The sequence below is a fragment of the Pristiophorus japonicus genome, chromosome 7 (genome assembly GCF_044704955.1).
Source record: "Pristiophorus japonicus isolate sPriJap1 chromosome 7, sPriJap1.hap1, whole genome shotgun sequence".
NCBI classification, from domain to species: Eukaryota; Metazoa; Chordata; class Chondrichthyes; family Pristiophoridae; genus Pristiophorus; species Pristiophorus japonicus.
The window spans coordinates 73,517,046-73,538,500 of NC_091983.1; the positions used below are offsets into that span (position 1 = coordinate 73,517,046).

Consider the following 21,455-nt stretch of genomic DNA (forward strand, 5'->3'; position numbering starts at 1 on the left):
CCCCCTCTCCCTCCTCCTCCCCCCACTTCTTTCTCCCCCTCTCTCTTTTTTCCTGCTGCTGTTATCCGGGCATCTGCTACACTTGCCTGAGCCGATTTTCTTGCCTGCGCCGATTTCTTTTTAACTCTTCGGAAGGATTTTCTGCAGGGCCACATAGGTTGGCCTAAGCAGAACTGGAGTAACTCTCAGCTGGCCAAACTTCCATAAATGACCAGAATTGCCTCCTTTGGCTGAAAAAAAACCTCCCCTTTTAAAAAAAAACGTAACGCTAGTGCAAATTGTTTGGGGAAACTCTGTTTTTTCAACTTAGGCCAAAAAGTGCAGCCTGCTCCAAAAAAATTGCAAATCCCTGGGAAAAATTGATCCCAACAAATGGAAATCATCAATGTGCGTACAGGTACTGGACAGTACTGAAATTTAACTTAATAGTGCAGAATTCATTAGAGGTTGAGATGTGAATAGTAAAGTCTCATGAAATCATCAAACTATTTCTTAGGGGAGACTGAGCCTCCTTGAAACCCCAAGCAAGACATGCTGCTCATAACCTTATGTATATTCTACGGTGTAACTGACCACTTTGTGCTTGAGCAGATTCAGTGTTATTCCTTTCTGTTTTTTCCTTGCTGCAACTGAGAACACAGTTACATCATGTGGGCAGAATCTATGTCCTTCCACTGTCGAGTGTAACCCATCACTGTACCAGAGTTTTGAAGTGGTGGTCCAATCTAATTCTATGTAAATAATTTGTCCTTGATTATTTGTGTACATAGTCTGTTGGTTTGATTAATAATACAACTTTATCTTATTTGATTGAGTTTTTTGATGAGGGCAATGCGTTTCATGTGTACATGAACTCCCAAAAGGCGTTTGATAAGGTGCCACATAATAGCAAAGTTGAAGCCCATGGAATAAAAGGGACAGTGGCAGCATGGATACAAAATTGACCTAGTGACAGGAAACAGAGTAGTGGTGAAACAATTAATTATTGGACTGGAGGAAGGTACACAGTAGTGTTCCCCAGGGGTTGGTACTTAGGACCACTGCTTTTCTTGATATATATTAATGACTTAGACTTGGGTGTACAGGGCACAATTTCAAAATGCGGAAGTATAGTGAACAGTGAGGAGGATAGTGATAGACTTCGAGGACATAGACAGGCTGGTGGAATGGGTGGACATGTGGCAGATGAAATTTAACGTACAAAAGTGTGAAGCTATACATTCTGGTAGGAAGAACGAGGAGAGGCAATATAAACTAAAGGGGTTGCATGAACAAAGAGACCCGAGGGTATATGTACACAACTCATTGAAGGTGGCAGGGCAAGTTGAGAAAGTGGTTAAAAAGCATACGGGATCCTTGGCTTCATTAATAGAGGCATAGAGTACAAAAGTAAGGAAGTAATGATGAACCTTTATAAAACACTGGCCTAGCCTCAACTGGAGTATTGTGTCCAAGTCTGGACACCACATTTTCGAAAGGATGTGAAGGCCTTAGAGAGGGTGCAGAAAAGATTACCAAGAATGGTTTCAGGGATGAGGGACTTCAGTTATGTGGATAGACTGGAAAAACTGGGGTTGTTCTCGTTGGAGCAGAGGAAGTTGAGAGGAGATTTGATAGAGGTGTTCAAAATCATGAGGGGTCTAGACAGAGTAGATAGGGAGAGAAACTATTTTCATTGGCAGAAGGGTTGAGAACCAGAGGAAACAGATTTAAAGTAATTGGCAGAAGAACCAAAGGCAACATGAGGAAAAACTCTTTTACACAGTGAGTGGTTAGGATCTGGAATGCACTGCCTCAGGGGGTGGTAGAGGCAGATTCAATTGTAGCTTTCAAAAGGGAATTGGATATGTATCTGAAGGGAAAACATTTGCAGGGCTACAGGGAAAGGGTGGGGGAGTGGGACTAGCTTGAAGTACTCTTGCAGAGAGCTGGCGCAGGCCTGACTGGCCGAATGGCCTCCTGTGCTGTAACCATTCTATGATTCTATCTTAAAAGTCTTAAGAATGCTAATTTTGCATTTGGAAAATCTATTAATACATACTAGGTAGCCAATAACAGTTAATAGCTGAATTTATTTTCTGTCATTTTTATTGAGCTGTAAAAATGTCATACTGTAGTTTACTTTTCAGTGAAGTCGTTCAAATCAAAACCTCTGAGGCTGCATGATTGCTCATTTAATTTTTATGGACTTGGTTTTATTAGGTGCGGTTTGATAGTGTGGGAGGGCTTAGCCAGCATATTCAAGCTCTCAAAGAAATGGTCGTTTTTCCTCTGCTGTATCCTGAAGTATTTGAGCGATTCAAGATTCAGCCACCAAGGTATGTATTTCTAAAGGAGCTAGAAATGCATAAATCTGACAAGTTGGTCTTTCCATATACCAGGTATATACTAAAGTTTGTAATGAACACATTTGTGTTGCAAAAGTAACTAGCTAAATGGGCTTCATCACACTTGCACCATCTCTTGTCATTTGGAGGCCCCTCCAGAACCTGTCTGCTGGGAATTGTGTGGACATCCTGATTGATTGTCTGATATGTTACCTTACTAAAGGTAAAATTTTTTGTTGGATTCCCACTGGACATGATTGGTGATCGGCATTGAATAGTCTCTTGTAGTGCATATTCCTCCTTTGGCTCTCCATTTTTATCTGATTACACCTTTTGTGAAACACCTTGGGAAGTTTTTCTACATTGAAGATGCTATATAAATGCAAGTTGTTATACTGCTGGGAATCAGCTGTGCTTTGTTGACACTTTATTTGAATACTGATTTCTCACTGTAACCAAACATATTTATCTGTCTCCGTGAGACACTGGGGTTGAAGTCGCGGGCGGGTACGAGTACGATCTTGACAGATCGCATAATTCTGAAGTAAATGGGCATTCACTGGCGGAGAGTTTATTTGCCCAAACCCTGCTCAGCGAATGCCCATGAAATTCTTAAGCCTGATCAGTGTAAGACTTTTAAAGGACAGAAAAATAATATTTTTTCAATAATTTAAACATTTTTGCGCAGTCTGCTGTCTCCACTGTTTTCCATCTATTGTTTCTCTGGAGTTAATTGACCCCTTGCACTATTTTCTGAGACTTCTAATGCCACTCTCGGTGGGTGTTCATTGTGTGTTTAGGCAGTCTATCCTAGGCTATGTATCCATTATGGCTAAAATATTGTAGCTGTCATGTTTCTATCTCCCTCTGACTATTTGGCGGGGGAGGGGGGGGGCTCTATAGTACACTCCCAGTAATGTGATTGCCCCTTTTTTATTCTTCAGTTCAAAGCATATGGCCTCATTTGTTGATCCTTCTAACATATCATCCCTCCTCATAGCTTTCATTAACCAATATTGCGACCCCCTCCTTTTTATTTCCCCCTCTATCTTGTCTGAAAACCCTGCAACCAGGAATGTTGAGCTGTCATTCCTGCCCTCCTTTAAACCATGTTTCAGTAATAGCTATGATATCATACTTTCACATGTCTATCTGTGCCCTTAGCTCATCTGCTTTATTCACTTGACTCCTTGCATTGAAGTATAGATCATTAAACACTGCCAAACCTGTCTATTCTCTAGCTTTTTTTTCCCCTCTGCCTTCCAAACTCACTTACTAATTTTCTGCCTCCATTTCCAGCTTTACTTTCCTCCCTTCTGAATCTATGCTCTGGTTCCTATCCCCCTGCCAAGCTAGTTTAAACCCTCCCTTCCTTAAATATGCAGATCAGGCTCCAATGACCTCATTGGGTCTTCACTAATTTTCTAACTAGTGGGTTGAGCAGGGTTGTGGCATTCTCATCAGGTGAACCTAGTGGGAAGAGGAGTTGGGGCCAGAAGAGATCCATACAGGCAAGTTTTCTAACTCTCAACTTTCCTTGCGGGACCTGGAGGAGGTCCCCAGTGGCGGCCTTCTGCCACCTGACATTACGCTCCCACTAGTCAGCTAGCTGCTGTTTCTCACCGGTTTTGGGCGGGCAACTGATCTGCACGCAGGTTAGCTTCGGGAATTAAAATTGCGTGGGCCTTGCATAGAAACACAGAAATTTACAGCGCAGAATAAGGCCATTTCGGCCCATCTTTTCCACGCCGGCCGACAAAGAGCCACACAGCCCTCAGTCAGCAGCCCTGAAGGTTACATATAAACCAATGAACAATAGCGGAAAGGTAAAGAGCATCCGGCCCAACCAGTCAGCCCCCCACAATTGCGTCACCCCTTGCATCGCAACATTCTACATTTCATCCCAACAGGAGCCTTACGGGTCAACACTACCAGTCCCTTTATATTCAAGTAGGCTGGTATTCACAAATATTTCTTCTGTTCTTTCTCATTTCAACCAGTGCATTCCCATCTGCTGTAGCCCTGCTCGTGTAGCAGTGATATTCTAAATAGCAACTCCTGCTCTCAACGTTAGTCCAGGCATTTGCTGCTCCTTTTAAATCTCCTGGTGTCAGGTTACCTCAGTGGTAGCGCTTTTGTCTCTCGAGTCAGTGGTTAATGTGTTCAAGACCTGCTCCAGGGATTTTGAGTACATAAATCTTAGTTTTAGGGAATGAAGCTGGGCAGGTGGAAGGGGAATCAGTTGGAGAGCATTTTAGTGCTCGTGATCATAATTCAGTTAGATTTAGCGTAGTTATGGAAAAGGTCAAAGATAGACCAGGAATAAAAGTTCTCAATTGGGGAAAAGCCACTTTTACTAAGCTGAGATGTGATTTAGCCAAAGTGGACTGGAAACAGCTACTTTAAGGTGTCACTGTCCAAGCAGTGGGAGGCATTCAAGGATGAGATTGAGGGTTCAGAGCAAGTATGTTCCCTTCAAGAAAAAGGGTGGGAGTAACACATCTCGAGCCCCCTGGATGTCAAGAGGCATACAGGGTAGGATAAAGAAAAAAAGGGAGGCAGATACTGAGGACTTCACACTGCAGAAATTCTGGAGGAGTATAGAAAGTGCAGGGGTGAAACTAAAAAGGAAATTAGGAAAGCAGAGAGCATGGAAAAAATTTTGGCAAGTAAAATCAAGGAAAACCCAAAGATGTTTTGTAAATACATAGAGCAAGAGGATAACTAAAGAAAGAGTAGGGCCAATTAGAGACCATAAAGGTAATGTGTGTGTAGAAGGGGAAGATGTGGGTACGGTTCTTAATAAATACTTTGCGTCTGTTTTCACAAAAGAGGGACGAAGCAGGCTTTGTGCAATTGGGGAGGAGGAGTGTGAAATATTAGATGAAATAAACATAGTGAGAGAGATGTATTAAGGGGTTTAGCAGCTTTGAAAGTGGATAAATCCCCAGGTCTGAATGAAATGTATCCCAGGCTGTTAAGGGAAGCAAGAGAGAGAATAGCAGAGGCTCTTGCCATCATTTTCCAATCCTCTCTGGCTACAGGTGTGGTGCCAGAGGACTGAAGGACTGCTAATGTTGTACCTTTGTTTAAAAGGCGAGAAAGGAATAGACCAAGTAATTACAGGTCAGTCAGCCTAACTTCGGTGGTGAGAAAATTATTGGAAAAAATTCTGAGGGTGAGGCTAATTCTTCATTTAGAAAAACATGGATTTGTTAAGGGAAGGTCATGTCTCACTTTTTTGAGGAGGTAACTAGGTGGGTCGAGCAAGGCTTTTGATAAGGTCCCACGTGGCAGACTGGTCACGAAAGTAAAAGCCCATGAGATCCAGGGCAAAGTGGCAAGTTGGATTCATAATTGGCTCAGAGGTAGGAATCAAAGGGTAATGGTCGATGGGTGTTTTTGTGACGGGACGGCTTTTTTTCTGTGTGGTTCTGCAGGGCTCAGTACTCCGTCCCTTGCTTTTTGTGGTATATATCAATGATTTAGACTTGAATGTAGGGGGTATGATGATGAAGTTTTCAGATGATACAAAAATTGGTCGTGTGGTAGTTGATGAAGAAAATTATAGACTGCAAGAAGATATCATTGACCTGGTCAGGTGGGCAGAACCATGGCAAATGGAATTCAATCCTTAGAAATGTGAGATAATGCATTTGGGGAGGGCGAACAAGGCAAAGGAATACATAATAAATGGAAGGACACTGAGAAGTGTAGAGGAACAAAGGAACATAAGAAATCGGAGCAGGAGTAGGCCATTTGGCCCCTCGAGCCTGCTCTGCCATTCAACTCCTGACCTTGGGAGTGCATGTCCACAATTCCCTGAAGGTAGCAGGCCAGGTAGATAAGGTGTTTAAGAAGGCATATTGGAATACTTGCCTTTATTGGCCGAGGCATAGAATACAAGAGCAGCGAGGTTATGCTTGAACTGTATAAAACACGAGTTAGGCCACAGCTAGAGTACTGTGTGCAGTTCTGGTCACCACATTACAGGAAAGCTGTGATTGCATTAGAGATAGTACAGAGGAGACTTATGAGGATGCTGCTTGGACTGGAGAACCTTAGCTATGAGGAAAGATTGGATAGGCTGGGGTTGCTTTCTTTGGAACAGAGGAGGCTGAGCAGAGACCTTATTGAGGTGTATAAAATTGAAGGACCTTAAAAGGGTGGATAGGAAAGATCTATTTTCCTCAGCAGAGAGGTCAACAACTAGGAGGCATAGATTTAAAGTAATTGGTAAGCGGTTTAGAGTGAATTTGAGAGGAAATGTTTTCACCCAGAGGGTGGTGGGGGTCTGGAACTCACTGCCTGAAAAGGTGGTGGAGTCAGAAACCCTCACCACATTTTAAAAAGTACCTGGATATGCACTTGCAGTGTTGTAACCAAGTGCTGGAAAGTGGGATTAGGTTAGATAGTTCTTTGTCAGTCAGCATGAACACAATGGGCCAAAATGGCCTCCTTCTGTGCTGTAACTTTCTATGCTTCTATGAATTCAGGTTGACACTTCAGTGCAATACGGAGCAAGTGTTGCATTGTTGCAGGTCCTGTCTTTTCAGCTGAATCATTAAGCTGAGGCCCTTTCTGCCTGCCTTGGTGAAGAAGGGCAGGGAAATTCTCCTGGTGTCCTGGCTAACGTTTATCCCTCAATTAACTCCTCCAAATGCAGACTGGGTAGTAATTGATCTCCTTGCTGTTTGAGGAGCTTTGCTGTGCACAAATTGGCGTCTGTGTTTGCCGACAAAACAATAAACTTTTCTTCCTGCTACCACATTGTTGCCTCAAGTCCCCCAAGTATATCTGTTCTTGGCCCACTCCTATTTCTTATCTACATGGTGTCATTTGGCGACATCATCTGCAAATACAGCTCCATAGCTTTTCATTTGAATTTTGAAAATATAATGAATTTGAACAAAAGAAAGGCTTCGCATTGATTTTTTTTTAAAAACAATTTTAATGGATAAAATTCTCCACTCTTCAATGGATTATATGTTCAGTCTCTGGACAAGTCTAGACTTGCTTTATGTAAGCTTTTAAATATATTTTTGGTGAGAAGGGGAAGCCGAATTGATTTCACCTAACTTCCTGTATCTTGATCTTTGCATATTTTGTCACATTGCAGTTTTTAGTTTGGAAATTTTTGAAATCTTTTATTAATGCTTGTTTCATTGGGTAGAAGTTCTGTAAATATCTTTTCCCTTTCTAATCTATTGATATGTGTTTATGTAAATATTTAGCTTAGACTTAATTTTTTTGATCTAGAATTTATCTGAATACTCAGTTTGTCTCTTCATGGGCATATTTAACATTTATTTTGTTAAACTTCCAGTTAACTGGAATTCAGGAGTTTAAAATCAAAACCTTATGATTCGGACACTCTCAACACTGTTTGCTCATGCTCACCATAAAAGTTAGTCTCCAAACGCAACTTCTGTTTTTTGGCTTTGTATGAAGTGTATAAAAGACGGCTTGCAGTGGGGTGCACAATTTATTCTTGTACTGCTGGGAAATAATGAGATGCCACTGCGCACTGCTGATGGCTTAACTGTTTTTCCAGCTAAACTACAAACTGTTTATTTCTAGAAAGAAATTTACAAGAGAACCAATGCAGTTTCAGTTTAAAATGTTAGTGCCTTGGCCTCATTAGATATTCTTATAAAAGTATATAATATAAAAATTCTCACCTTGAAATTTGATAAATCCATCAAAGCCTTTTGTATTGATGAGCATTGATGATGACAAGCAGTTAGAAGATGTATTGATCAGATTTATTTTAATATCTTCATGTTCAAAAGGATTGCTTTCTGTGTTTTCTGATCTGCATTTGGTTGGATGTGATTGGCTTAGTTGCTGTCTATGGAGGGAGTGAGTGAGTTTGGATTCATATTTCACATATTGTGCATGTTAAGCTATGGGTCTTCCAGTTGACAGTGTACATGCCAGGGCATTAATCTTTAAAAGTAGGAGTAATCCAAGTGTCATTGTCAGTTTTCTCCTGTTGTGTTCTCTACTTTCTGTTTTCCTAATAATAGCATAAGAGAGATGTGACTTGCCTTTGCCAATGATGACAACAACAACTTGCATTTATATAATGCCTTTAATGTAGAAAAAGCACCCTGAGGTCATTACAGAGGATTAATCAAAAACGTAAAGGTTTTTTTTTACTGTCTCAATCCAAATCAAATTGAGATCATTTTACACCTCTTATTACCTAAGCAATATTTTATTTACTTGGGCATTTGTTCTGTTTTATCAACAAAAGTGATGTTTTAATCTTATTTTTATAGACAGAGCCCAATCATTTACGTTTCTAACTAAATGTGGTGGTTATTTCTTTTAGAAGGTTAAATTGCTGGAAGCCATCATGTCTGACCATTTATGCAAAACACTCTGTCCCTGAATACTTATTAGCTCTTTCATATGTAGAAAAACCCTGATTTTCAATGTTGTTTAAAGAATTGGTTCCTCTTTAAACCATATCTATCACCCTTGCCAGGTGTTTGCCTTGGCTCAGTGGTTGCACTCTCACCTCTGAATCAGAACATCCTAGATTCAAGATCCACTTTAGAGACCTGAACACAATCTAGGCCGACACTTCAGTGCAGTAGTGAGGATGTTCTATACTGTCTTTCGCATGAAACATTTTCTGTCATTTTCAGGAGATTGTAATAGATTGCATGGAGGTGAGGGGAGGGGAATGGGCAGCCTAGCCCAGAAGTTTTTTGGAGTCATGAATTTCAAAGTCACAAGTAGATAGTTAAAATATATTTGAAATATTGATAACACTTACAAATACTTTTTTGTTGGATGATATAGGGGTTGTTTATTCTACGGACCTCCTGGAACTGGCAAAACCTTAGTAGCTAGAGCCCTGGCTAACGAATGCAGTCTAGGAGACAAGAAAGTTTCTTTCTTCATGCGGAAAGGTGCAGATTGTCTAAGCAAATGGGTTGGGGAATCTGAACGACAACTTAGGCTCCTGTTTGACCAGGTAAAGAAAGCAAGTGTCAACATGTGTCCCGTTCTCTTTGAATGCATAATTTTCATACTTAAATATAATTTGTAGGCATAATTCACAATCTGACTTATTTTTTTGCAGGCTTACCTAATGCGACCCTCCATCATTTTTTTTGATGAAATTGATGGTCTGGCACCAGTTCGTTCAAGCAGACAAGATCAAATTCATAGGTACGGTTTTATGAATTCTGCTACAATTTAAACACTAATACAGCCGTGAAACATTTAGAATTGCATCAGATTTTTTTTTAAGTGGCAATTATGGGGGGGGGGGGGGGGGAACGCGGGAGGGGGAGCGGGGACAAGAACTGCTGTGCTTGCTATTTGTAGGATAATCTTGAATACTGTTCTTTTTCAATGTATTTACAATGTTGCTACATGGCATCCAGAACAATTCTTCCAGAAGTAAAGAAAGACTTGGATCTATATAGTGCCTTTCATGACCACCGGATGTCTCGAAGCGCTTTACAACCAATGACGCACTTTTGGAGTGTAGTCACTGTTGTAATGTTATGAAATCGAAGAACTAATAGATAGCAAGCGCAAAGCATTTCTGAGCCTCAAGCAACAGCCCAATTCGGGAGCTGCAAAACAACATTACAGACAAGGCTCAGGTCCAACAAAAAACTCAGGACCTAAAGAACAGGTGGTGGATGGAGAAAGCACAAGAGATACAACAACTGACCGACAGCCACGATATGCGAGGATTCTTCACTGCAGTCAAGACCCACCTACAGTCCGAACTCTCAAGGCCCCACCCCACTCCTGGCCTAGACTGGGGAAACACTCATCAAGGACACCGAGGCTGTCAGGGCCCGATGGAAGGATCTCCTCAATCAAGACTCTGCCTGTGACTCGAGTGTTCTCAATTCCATCCCGCAGCATGCCACTCGCCACCAGCTCAGTGAAACTCCAACGTTGAACGAGGTTGGCAAAGCCATAAAACAGCTTAAGAATAACAAGGCTACGGGTGCAGATGGAATCCCTGCTGAGGCACTAAAATATGGCAGAAAGGCGCTGTTGGTGCGGATACATGACCTCATCTCTCTCATCTGGAGGGAGTAGAGCATGCCGGGAGATCTCAGAGATACAGTGATTGTGGCCATTTTTAAAAAGGTCTATAGGGGACTACAGGGGAATCTCCCTGCCTTTAGCCACTGGGAAAGTTGTCGCTCGAGCTCTCCTCAATTATCATCTCCCTTGGCTGAGGAGCTCCTCCCGGAATCACAATGCGGATTTCGTACCCTACGGGGCACAACGGACATGATCTTTGCAGCACGCCAGTTGCAGGAAAAATGCAGGGATCAGCGCCAGCCCTTATACATGGCATTTTTCGATCTTACAAAGGCCTTTGACACTGTCAGCTGCGAGGGTCTATGGAGCGTCGTCCTCCATTTCGGATGCCCCAAATGTTTGTCAACATCCTTCGCCTGCTTCACGATGACATGCAGGCCGTGATCCTTACCAACGGATCCATTACAGACCCAATCCACATCCGGACCGGGGTCAAACAGTGCTGCATCATCGCCCCAATCCTCTTCTCAATCTTCCTCGCCGCCATGCTCCACCTCACAATCAACAAGCTCCCCGCTGGAGTTGAATTAAACTACAGAACCTGTGGGAAGCTGTTTAACCTAGGCCGCCTCCAGGCCAGGTCCAAGATCACTCCAACCTGTGTCATTGAACTGCAGTACGTGGACGATGCCTGCGTCTGCACATTCTGAGGCTGAACTCCAGGGTATAGTCAATGTATTCACTGAGGCATATGAAAGCATGGACCTTACGCTTAACATCCGTAAGACAAAGGTCTTCCACCAGTCTGTCATCGCCGCACAGCACTGCCCTCCTATCATCAGGATCTACGGCGCGGCCCTGGACAACGTGGACCATTTCCCATATCTCGGGAGCCTCTTATCAACGGCGGCAGACATTGATGCAGTGATTCAGCATCGCCTGCAGTGCGCCAGCACAGCCTTTGGCCGCCTGCGGAAGAGAGTGTTTGAAGACCAGGCCCTCAAATCTACCACCAAACTCATGGTCTACAGGGCTGTAGTAATACCTGCCCTCCTGTATGGGTCTGAGGCATGGACGATGTACAGAAGGCACCTCAAGTCGCTGGAGATATATCCTGCAAATCTCCTGGGAGGATAGGCGCACCAACATCAGTGTCCTCGACCAGGCTAACATCCCCAGTATTGAAGCACTGACCACACTCGATCAGCTTCGCTGGACAGGCCACATAGTATGCATGCCAGATACGAGACTCCCTAAGTAAATGCTTCATGCGGAGCTCCTTCATGGTAATCGAGCCAAAGGAAGACAGCGGAAACGTTATAAGAACACCCATAAAGCCTCCCTGGTAAAGTGCGACATCACCACTGATACCTGGGAGACCCTGGCTGCAGACTGCCCGAGGTGGAGAAAGTCCATCTGGGAGGGGGTTGAGCTCTTTGAGTCTCGACACAAGGAGCATGAAGAAGACAGGCGCAGGCAGCAGAAGGAGCGCGCGGCAAACCAGCCCGACCGACCCCTTCCCTCGACGAATGTCTGTTCCACCTGTAACAGGGTCTGTGGCTCCCGTATCTGACTGTTCAGCCATCAAAGAACTCGCTTAGGGAGTGGAAGCAAGTCCCCCTCAATTCCGAGGGACTGCCTATGATGACGGTAGAAAGTATTTATGGAAAAGTCAAGAAAATTAATTGTTCAGCATGTCTCAGTTTAATCTTTTTTCCCCTGTCTGCTGTTCAATAATCTTTGAAATATCTAAAAAAAATTATTTTTACTGTACTTGTTACTCGGCCGCAATGAAATTACCTCATTTGATTTTATCTAATATTGCAGTGCTCACTTAACTCCTGAGTTGCAATCCCACCTGCACCAGAAAGTTGACCAGTCAGATTGAATGTTAAACTTAACATCAAGTTGTTGGAGCATTTCTAACCATCTGGTCCAGTTGGGAGCATCATCAACTTGGCCAATTGACAATGTCAAATATGTTAATTTTCTGCTTGAATAAATTGTTGACCACAGTGTGCCTAGATTATTCTTGAGTCAATTAAAACAATATTGTTCTACTTTGTTTTGTTTGAGAGATTTAGATACATTACAATTAAGTGATGGATCAAGTAACAAACATTTGAAAGTCCAATATATAGGGAATATATTTGTGAATTTGAATTATTTAGCATTGTCAAGCTGGAAAACATCCTTCAGCTGTTCTGTTCATACAGTCACTGTGCCTTTGATGCAACAGACTTTAATCTTTGAAACAAATCTCTTTAGGCACTTCCAAGCTCTTTTTGAAAGACCAAATGTAACATGTTCACTGCATTCTTTTTGTTTATATACTTGAATCTTTAACAAATTTGCTCTTTACAAATTGATGTTGACTGCAGCAAAATATTTTATTTCCATTTGGTTATATGAGCACTGATGATAAAATAGTGCTACTTCATTAAGAATTAGTATGACAGATATTTTCCAAACAACATACTTGAATCAAGACATGATATAGAACCATTCAGAGTCCTTTTCAACTCCTCTCAGATTTCACTGGCATCCATTTGGGAATGCCGAACTTAAAACTGTTCAACAGTTAAGTATGTTCTTCTTGATCAGACATAGAAAATACATTTAGTTAGGATTGTTATCTTTATAGGAAAATACATTGCCTTAGTAAACTCTCCTTATACTTTCATCAGACTTCATGGTTGAATTTCCTCTTTTGGATTCATTTTGAAAGTTGATGTGTTAGAAACTCAACAGTCTCTGTAAATATTTTATTTGAACAGCGCTTTGTTGCTAAGGTAACTGGTTTATTTGTACACTAACCTTGATGAGGAACTATTTCTGATCAGGTTATTTTTTTTATATTGGGCAACCTGACCACTATAGCCACCTACTTATGGACCCATAATGTTTATTTGAATATTTGTAGCTGTTGTAGCCAAAATGGTTAAAAAATTGCAATTTTACATCTAGCTTTTCTCCCAATATTGTACATAATTTTGATATTCGAGTTAATCATGTGTTTTGGTTATTCTTGCAGTATATCAATAAAAATAAGTTTACTAATAATTCTGTGTTTATCAGTTCTATAGTGTCTACGCTGCTGGCACTGATGGATGGACTGGACAATAGAGGGGAAGTAATTATAATTGGTGCTACAAATAGACTTGATTCCATTGACCCTGCGCTCAGGAGACCTGGTCGTTTTGACAGGGAATTCCTTTTTAACCTGCCTGATAAAAAGGTATATTGGAAAATTCTTGTGAGATCCTATTTCCTTCCTTATATTAGTAGCTTTCCTGTGACTCGTGGGTAATCTTGGAGCTAGACAGTGATTTCTGATGCTTCCTGTGGTCCGTCAGCAGTTTTAGTAAAACAGTGGCTTGGTCGTTGCTGCAATACAGCAAGCACATGAGTGACGCAAGGTAAAAATGTTAATGGACATTACTGATATTGAAATATAGATGTCTCATTTTTAATATTTGATTTTCTGTGTTGGTCCAGCACCTCCACAGGAATTTATAATGGTAAATGTTGGCAGGATGTGCATTCAAATGCAAATTGAGATGCAAACTAACTGTTTTTCCCCCTCCATACCCCTGTTTCAGTAAATTATTTAGAATACTTTTTTTTTTGCTCTACTGTCACGATTTGCAGCATTTTTACATAGAAGTCAAAATCAGGTGAATTTATAATGGGGAACAAAGAAATGGCAGACCAATTGAACAAATACTTTGGTTCTGTCTTCACTAAGGAAGCCACAAATAACCTTCTGGAAATACTAGGGGACTGAGGGTCTAGCGAGAAGGAGGAACTGAAGGAAATCCTTATTAGTCAGGGAAATTGATGGGTTTGAAGGCCGATAAATCCCCTGGGCCTGATAGTCTGCATCCCAGAGTATTTAAGGAAGTGGCCCTAGAAATAGTGGATGCATTGGTGGTCATTTTCCAACATTCTATAGACTCTGGATCAGTTCCTATGGACTGGAGGGTAGCTAATATAACCCCACTTTTTAAAAAAGGAGGGAGAGAGAAAATGAGGAATTATAGACTGGTTAGCCTGACATCGGTAGTGGGAAAATGTTGGAATCAATTATTAAAGATGTGATAGCAGCGCATTTGGAAAGCAGTGACAGGATCGGTCCAAGTCAGCATGGATTTATGAAAGGGAAATCATGCTTGATAAATCTCGAATTTTTTGAGGATGTCGCTAGTAGAGTGGACAAGGGAGAACCAGTGGATGTGGTGTATTTGGACTTTCAAAAGGCTTTTGACAAGGTCCCACACAAGAGATTAGTGTGCAAAATTAAAGCACATGATATTGGGGATAATGTATTGATGTGGATAGAGAACTGGTTGAAAGACAGGAAGCAAAGAGTAGGAATAATCGGGTCATTTTCAGAATGGCAGGCAGTGACTAGTGGGGTACCGCAAGGTTCAGTGCTGGGATCCCAGCTATTTACAATATACATCAATGATTTAGACGAAGGAATTGAATGTAATATCTCCAAGTTTGCAGATGACACTAAGCAGCGTGAGCTGTGAGGAGGATGCTAAGAGGCTGCAGTGTGACTTGGACAGGTTTGGTGAGTGGGCAAATGCATGGCAGATGCAGTATAATGTGGATAAATGTGAGGTTATCCACTTTGGGGGCAAAAACATGAAGGCAGATTATCTGAATGGTGGCAGATTAGGAAAAGGGGAGGTGCAACGTGACCTGGGTGTCATGGTACATCAGTCATTGAAAGTTGGCATACAGGTGCAGCAGGCGGTGAAGAAGGCAAATGGCATGTTGACCTTCATAGCGAGAGGATTTGAGTATAGGAGCAGGGAGGTCTTACTGCAGTTGTACAGGGCCTTGGTGAGGCCACACCTTGAATATTGTGTACAGTTTTGGTCTCCTAATCTGAGGAAGGACATTCTTGCTATTGAGGGAGTGCAGCGAAGGTTCATCAGACTGATTCCCGGGATGGCAGAACTGACATTGAAGAAAGACTGGATCGACTAGGCTTGTATTCACTGGAATTTAGAAGAATGAGGGGGGATCTCATTGAAACATATACAATTCTGACGGGATTGGACAGGTTAGATGCAGTAAGAATGTTCCCGATGTTGGGGAAGTCCAGAACCAGGGTCACAGTCTAAGGATAAGGGGTAAGCCATTTAGGACCGAGATGAGGAGAAACTTCTTCACCCAGAGAATTGTGAAGCTGTGGAATTCTCTACCACAGAAAGTTGTTGAGGCCAGTTCGTCAGATATATTCAAAAGGGAGTTAGATGTGGCCCTTATCGCTAAAGGGATCAAGGGCTTTGGAGAGAAAGCAGGAATGGGGTACTGAAGTTGCATGATCAGCCATGATCGTATTGAATGGTGGTGCAGGCTCGAAGGGCCGAATGGCCTACTCCTGCACCTATTTTCTATGTTTCTATATAACGTGCAGCACAGGAACAGTCCATTCAGCCCAACTGGTCTATGTCTGTGTTTATGCTCCACACGAGCCTCCTCCCACCCTACTTCATCTAACCCTGTCAATATATCCTTCTGTTCCTTTCTCCCTCATGTACTCATCTAGCTTCCCCTTAAATGCATCTATGCTATTCACCTCAACTACCTCCCTATGGTAGTAAGTTCCACATTCTAACCACTTTCTGGGTCTGGGTAAAGAGATTTCTCCTGAATTCCCAATTGGATTTATTAGTGAGTATCTTCTATTTCTGACTCATAGTTTTGGACTCTGCACAAGTGCAAATGTTTTTCCACATCAACCCTATCAAATCCCTTCATAAAAAGAGTTCCATGTCACAGCTAAACCTTTTCTTTTCTAGAAAAAAAGCCCCAGCAGTCTTTCCTGATGGGTGTAACCTTTCAGTTCTGATATCATTCTTGTAAGTCTTCTTTCACCTTTTCCAGTGCCTCTGTCCTTTTTGTAATTACGGAGACCAGAACTGTGCACAGTACTCCAAGTGTGGTCTAACCAAGGTTCTATGCAAGTTTAACATAACCCCTCTGCTTTTCAATTCTATCCCTCTGGAAATCAACCCCAGTGCTTTTTTTTGTTGCATTTCATAATAACATTGGTAAACTGCATTGCTACTTTTAATTTTTGAATTTGTACCCCTAGACCCCTTGGCTCCTCTACCCCATTTAGACCCTTTGGCCTAGAAATTCAGGTCGTTTTGCACCCCCGGGGGGCGATAATGGGGTACAAACGGCTTTTTGCCTGGGCGGGCGCTGCTAACGACTCCCGCCAAATTCCGCGGGAGTTTCCCGGTAGCGGTAACCCGTAGCACCCCGCTCCGCTGTGCTGGCGATCACGACGCCATTACCGTGCAGGGTAATGCCAGCGACAGATTCAGGGAACGTGAACTGGGCAACAGGCCGCTCACAGGGCAATAGTTAAAGGGGAGGTGCATTGGTTAAAACATTTTTTTTTAAATTATCCGATGTTTTGGTGCGCCCCATGGGCGCTTTGAATGCGGGGTCCGTGCCGTGGATCGGTCAACCCAGGACTCTGCTTGAGTGTCGGTGGTCCAGGAAGGGCCATTTTTATAATGCAGCGCTTGCAGCTTGGGTCCTTCCATTTAATTAAGGGAAGAGCCCCTCCTATGTGGCAGCGCGACGCGGCCCAGTGCGTAGCGCTGCGTCTCACTCCTAACGCATCCACCCCGCTGGTGCCCCAGAAAGGAAGTGGTGTGCGTTATTTTGCGCTCCAGTTCCTTTCGGGGGAGGTAACCCCAATCTCTTGAGAGGCAAGACTTCTGTGCCTGCCGAGCGTTAACGACCCCCCAAATGGGGTGCAATGGAATTTTTCCCCCTTTGTTTTCCAAGCAGTATGTATTCCTCTTACCAAAATGCTTAAGATGGAGTTTTTCCATCATCCCTTGACGAAACCATTTATTTCTTATTTACCTAATCATAAAACATACTTTTTTCTTCCCCTCTTTTTCCACACTATTAGCAGTTTTTGGTGATGCTGTTTCTGATATAGCATGCACTCAGGACTCCCAATGATGAGGACCTTGCACTGATGATCATCCACCTTGGTCCAGACCTGCCTGGACAGCAACAATATCTGAGCTCAGTATCTAAGTGCCTCATAAACATCCTCTTCTGTTTCAGTGCAAATTTCTCCTCTTCCTCCCTCCATCCACCCCCCTAAAAACAACCCCCCCCCCCCCCCCCAAAAAAAAAACACTAATTGGTTCTGACATTTTAAATTTCATTGCTTACATTGTATAAATGCTGGGCAATAAAATACATATTCTTAAATTCCCCTGCGCCTGCATCATCATTGCTGTTTCAACATTTTGTCTGTTTGTCATCTGACTCGGATTGTAATGGTGCATCCTTAGTGATTTCACAGGAGAGGGTGAAAAATATAGCTCCTATGATGTGTATCTCACAGGAACTGTAAATTGTCAGCTAAGATTCAAGTGAAATTTCCAACACTGAGTCAACAGCAGAACTCAATCCCCATGATCTGGAGAGAGAGGCAGCTCTCTAGGGGGAATCTGTGCAGGGATTTCTAATGTTAGATGATTAATTTTGTGCATACAAGTTGTAAATTAATGAATTTTTTTTGTTCAAAGATTTGTGTTTAACATTCTCATTGGGTTACTGAAAATGCAAGATGTTGGCTGAAAACATGTTTAAATATTTTTAACTTATTGATTTTTGGGAAATAAATATTTTAAATAGTACACTTCTAAATTTGTTCTATTTTGCAGTGTTGTGGGAGCAAAAATACTAATGCTACATCTTTATTTTTGTTGCCCATTTAGGCACGAAAGCACATATTTCAGATACATACCAGAGACTGGAATCCAAAACTGGTGCAAGGTTTCCTTGAAGAATTAGCTGAAAAATGTGTAGGTGAGTATGATCTTAAAAATCTCACAAAATGTATTTTCTTTACTGTATATTGCATTTTATGATTATATTAGGTAATATTTGCTTGAGAAACTACATTAATATATTAAATGCACTGAAGGTAGATGAGTGGAAGTATGGTTGATTCTGGTTCAATGGGATTGTGTTTAGCTTGTACTGAACAAGTTAGTGCCTGCTCATTAATTAGATTAGCTGCACCCAAACTTTGAGTCCTTTTACATGTCAGTAAATGTGTCAACATGTATTTGGTATTTTCATGTCATATGCATCTGAGGGTGTCTTAACTTCTAGCTCAGCATTTTCAACACAGCCTGAAGTTAAAATTGTGCTGCCAGTGCCTTTTTAGAAACTTTTAGAATTGAGCTTTTTGTTTGCTCAGCATTAATGAAGTACAAATTATTTTTAAATTCATTTTCTAGATGTGGGTATCGCTGGCAAGGCCGGCATTTATTGCCCATCCCTATTTGCTCTGAGTAGGTGGTATTGCGTTTCTTTCTTGAACTGCTGCACTCCGTTCAGTGGAGGTGCTACCACAGTAGGGCATTTCAGAATGTTGACTCAGCAGTGATGGTGATGACAAGTTTGTTGACACCAAAGGCCCATTTATACTCCATGTTAGACCTTGGGATAGTAGCCTAAGAGCATCGCTCTCCTGAATTTACACTGCATTTGCTTCGCAGGTCTCCCGCTCAACCTGTGGTCGTGAATTGCACAGGTGCAATGGTTATGACCAATTGGTTACGACACACGTACAGTCCAAGTGCGTTGTCTGTTGTTGTCATGACACACCAGATGTCTGACTCAATAAAGAATTGTCATGATCCCATCAATGGTGTCATGCTATAATATGATAACAGCAGACTTTTTAAAATCATGCAGCTGCTAAAACAACATTTTTGATGACCAGAGATGGTTGTGGCAGGTGCTAAGACCCAGTTGAAGAACACATCTTGCTGGCCACTGGCCCCTCACAATCTGGGTGACTGCAGGAGACCCATGCTATGGGAGCCAGAATCCGAAGATCAATATTAAAGCTGCTCAAATGGCCTTCAAGGTATACCTTTTGACAAGTGGTTTAGCGAGAACCACACAAGGGAATTATTACAAAATGCGTAACTTAATTGTCATCTTGATATGACCACAGATTAATCTGTTTTATAACAAATCCTTCAAAGCTCCACTATAGTTCTGATCAGTTGCATTTAGTGTTGCAGCTGAATTTCATACATACATATATGTGGTGTACTGCTCAGTGCACTTAACCACAATTCTGTCTGCATTCAGATATCGGCTTATAAAGTACAACTTTCTATAATTTATGAAATTTAGGTTTTAGCAACCAGTTACTGCCATTCGGAGGTGAATCATTTTGAAACAAATACTAGAGATAGCACCATAATAATCTTTTTAATAGTGAGGTGTGCTGATAAATTATCCGCTAAAGGGTTTTGCTAGAGTCGATAATGTAGCCATGGTCAGTGATTCTACACTGAGCGATTCTATGTATTTTGGATTGTGAATTGGAAAACATTTTGAAATGCTGCTGTTTAATGACCATGTCGACCACTCAAACTTTTCAAAATCTTAGATTAATTAAAAGAACTTTGCTGCAAGGTAAGGCAAAAACAGAAAATGGGGGAACTATGTAGCAGGACCATGAACATCTGAACGGAACAGCTAGGTTAGCAGTTTGGGTGTCAATGCATCAGAACTGAAAACAAAACTATCAGTCTATGTGTAAAATCTAGCCGATCCGTATTCGTTTTAGATGTGAATGGTCAACTGTGTATTTCCAGTTTTTATTGGATTTTCCTACATTTGCATTTTTTTTCTTTTACTTAACGATCGAAACCATTCTTCCTGTCCTATACCGTGCTGTTTCTTTGCACAAAGGTTCTGTGTGTGATTACTTACACGTTTCTCCAAGTGTTGTCTTTTTAATTGGTTGCTGAGAGTTATGTAAAAAATGTGATTTATGAGACCAGAAGTTCTTTTTGAAATGCTGAAGTTATTCTGAAACCCTGAATGTGTTTTTTTCCCCCTGCTGAATTAATTTGTCTTAAAGTCGAAGTATTTTTGTTCAATGGCTGCACTAGGTGCATACTGTAAAATATTTAGAAACATGTCCGAGTAATAAGACACTGTGGGCGAGAAATTCAGCAGGTTTACACCCGTTTAGCGCCATGGCGAAGCTGAAAAAGTAACGCTCTCGGTGCTAACGGCGCCAACTTGAAAAACAGAGGAAAAGTTCATTGCATAAAAGGATTTGGAGGAAAGGCTGCGTTTTACACTGAGCTTTGTTAGTTCATGGTTTGATTTTAAGGATATTTAAGGACCTTTAAAAGAATGGGGGCTATAATATCTCTGCCATTATTCCTGGCTGCTTTTTCTATGCAATATCGAGCTGGAAGAAGGCTTATTCAAGAGCATTTTGAGCATAATCAAAAAGCTTGCAGACACATGGGAGGGGGAGGCCTTACCCCCTATGAGTTTACAGAGAACAGCGTTCGTACCTGCAGCTGTCTGACGCACAGTGCGTTCGAAGGCTGCCCTTCCGAATAGAGGTGGTCACAGAGATATACCAGCTCATAAAGGCAGACCTACAGCCGACCAGCGCCAACAGGACTGCACTGCCCATAAAGGTGAAGGTGACTACGGCACATGCCTTCTATGCCTCCGGCTCTTTTCAGATATCAGCAAGGGACATATGCTCCATCTTGCAGCACGCTATACATTGCTGCATTCGCCAGGTGATTACTGCACTGTACGCACGCAGGATGGACTTTATAATGTTCCCAATGACCAAGGAGGCACAGAATGAGAGGGCTGTAGGTTTTGCACAAATTGCTGGCTTCCCAAAGGTTCAGGGTGCCATTGACTGTACGCACATCACCCTGCGAGCACCTTTGGAGGATCCAGAGGTTTACCGAAAGGGATTCCACTTCCTAAATGTACAGATCGTCTGCGACCATAATCAGTGCATCATGACAGTGAATGCCCAATTTCCACGGAGCTTCCGTGATGCTTTCATCTTCCGTGAGAGCACTGTCTCATACCTGTTTGAGTGTCAGCCACAAGGCTAGAGCTAGATGCTGGGGGCCAAAGGTTACAGCCTCGCCACCTGGCTCATGACCCCCCCCCACTTCCGAAACCCTCAGACAGAAGCCGAGCATCGCTATAATGACAGCCATATAGCTATACGCAACATCGTCGAAC

At 42.1% G+C, this 21,455-nt stretch overlaps 1 protein-coding gene across 1 annotated transcript in view; it reads left to right on the forward strand.

The window, feature by feature from the left end:
• The window catches only part of atad2b (ATPase family AAA domain containing 2B), a 177,420-nt gene that overhangs the window by 93,981 nt on the left and 61,984 nt on the right, over positions 1-21,455 (forward strand). The window contains exons 11-15 of the mRNA XM_070884187.1: positions 2,203-2,318; positions 9,141-9,315; positions 9,424-9,512; positions 13,434-13,593; positions 18,131-18,221. Coding sequence (XP_070740288.1) covers positions 2,203-2,318; positions 9,141-9,315; positions 9,424-9,512; positions 13,434-13,593; positions 18,131-18,221 — 631 coding nt within the window. The remainder of the gene's footprint in view (positions 1-2,202; positions 2,319-9,140; positions 9,316-9,423; positions 9,513-13,433; positions 13,594-18,130; positions 18,222-21,455) is intronic.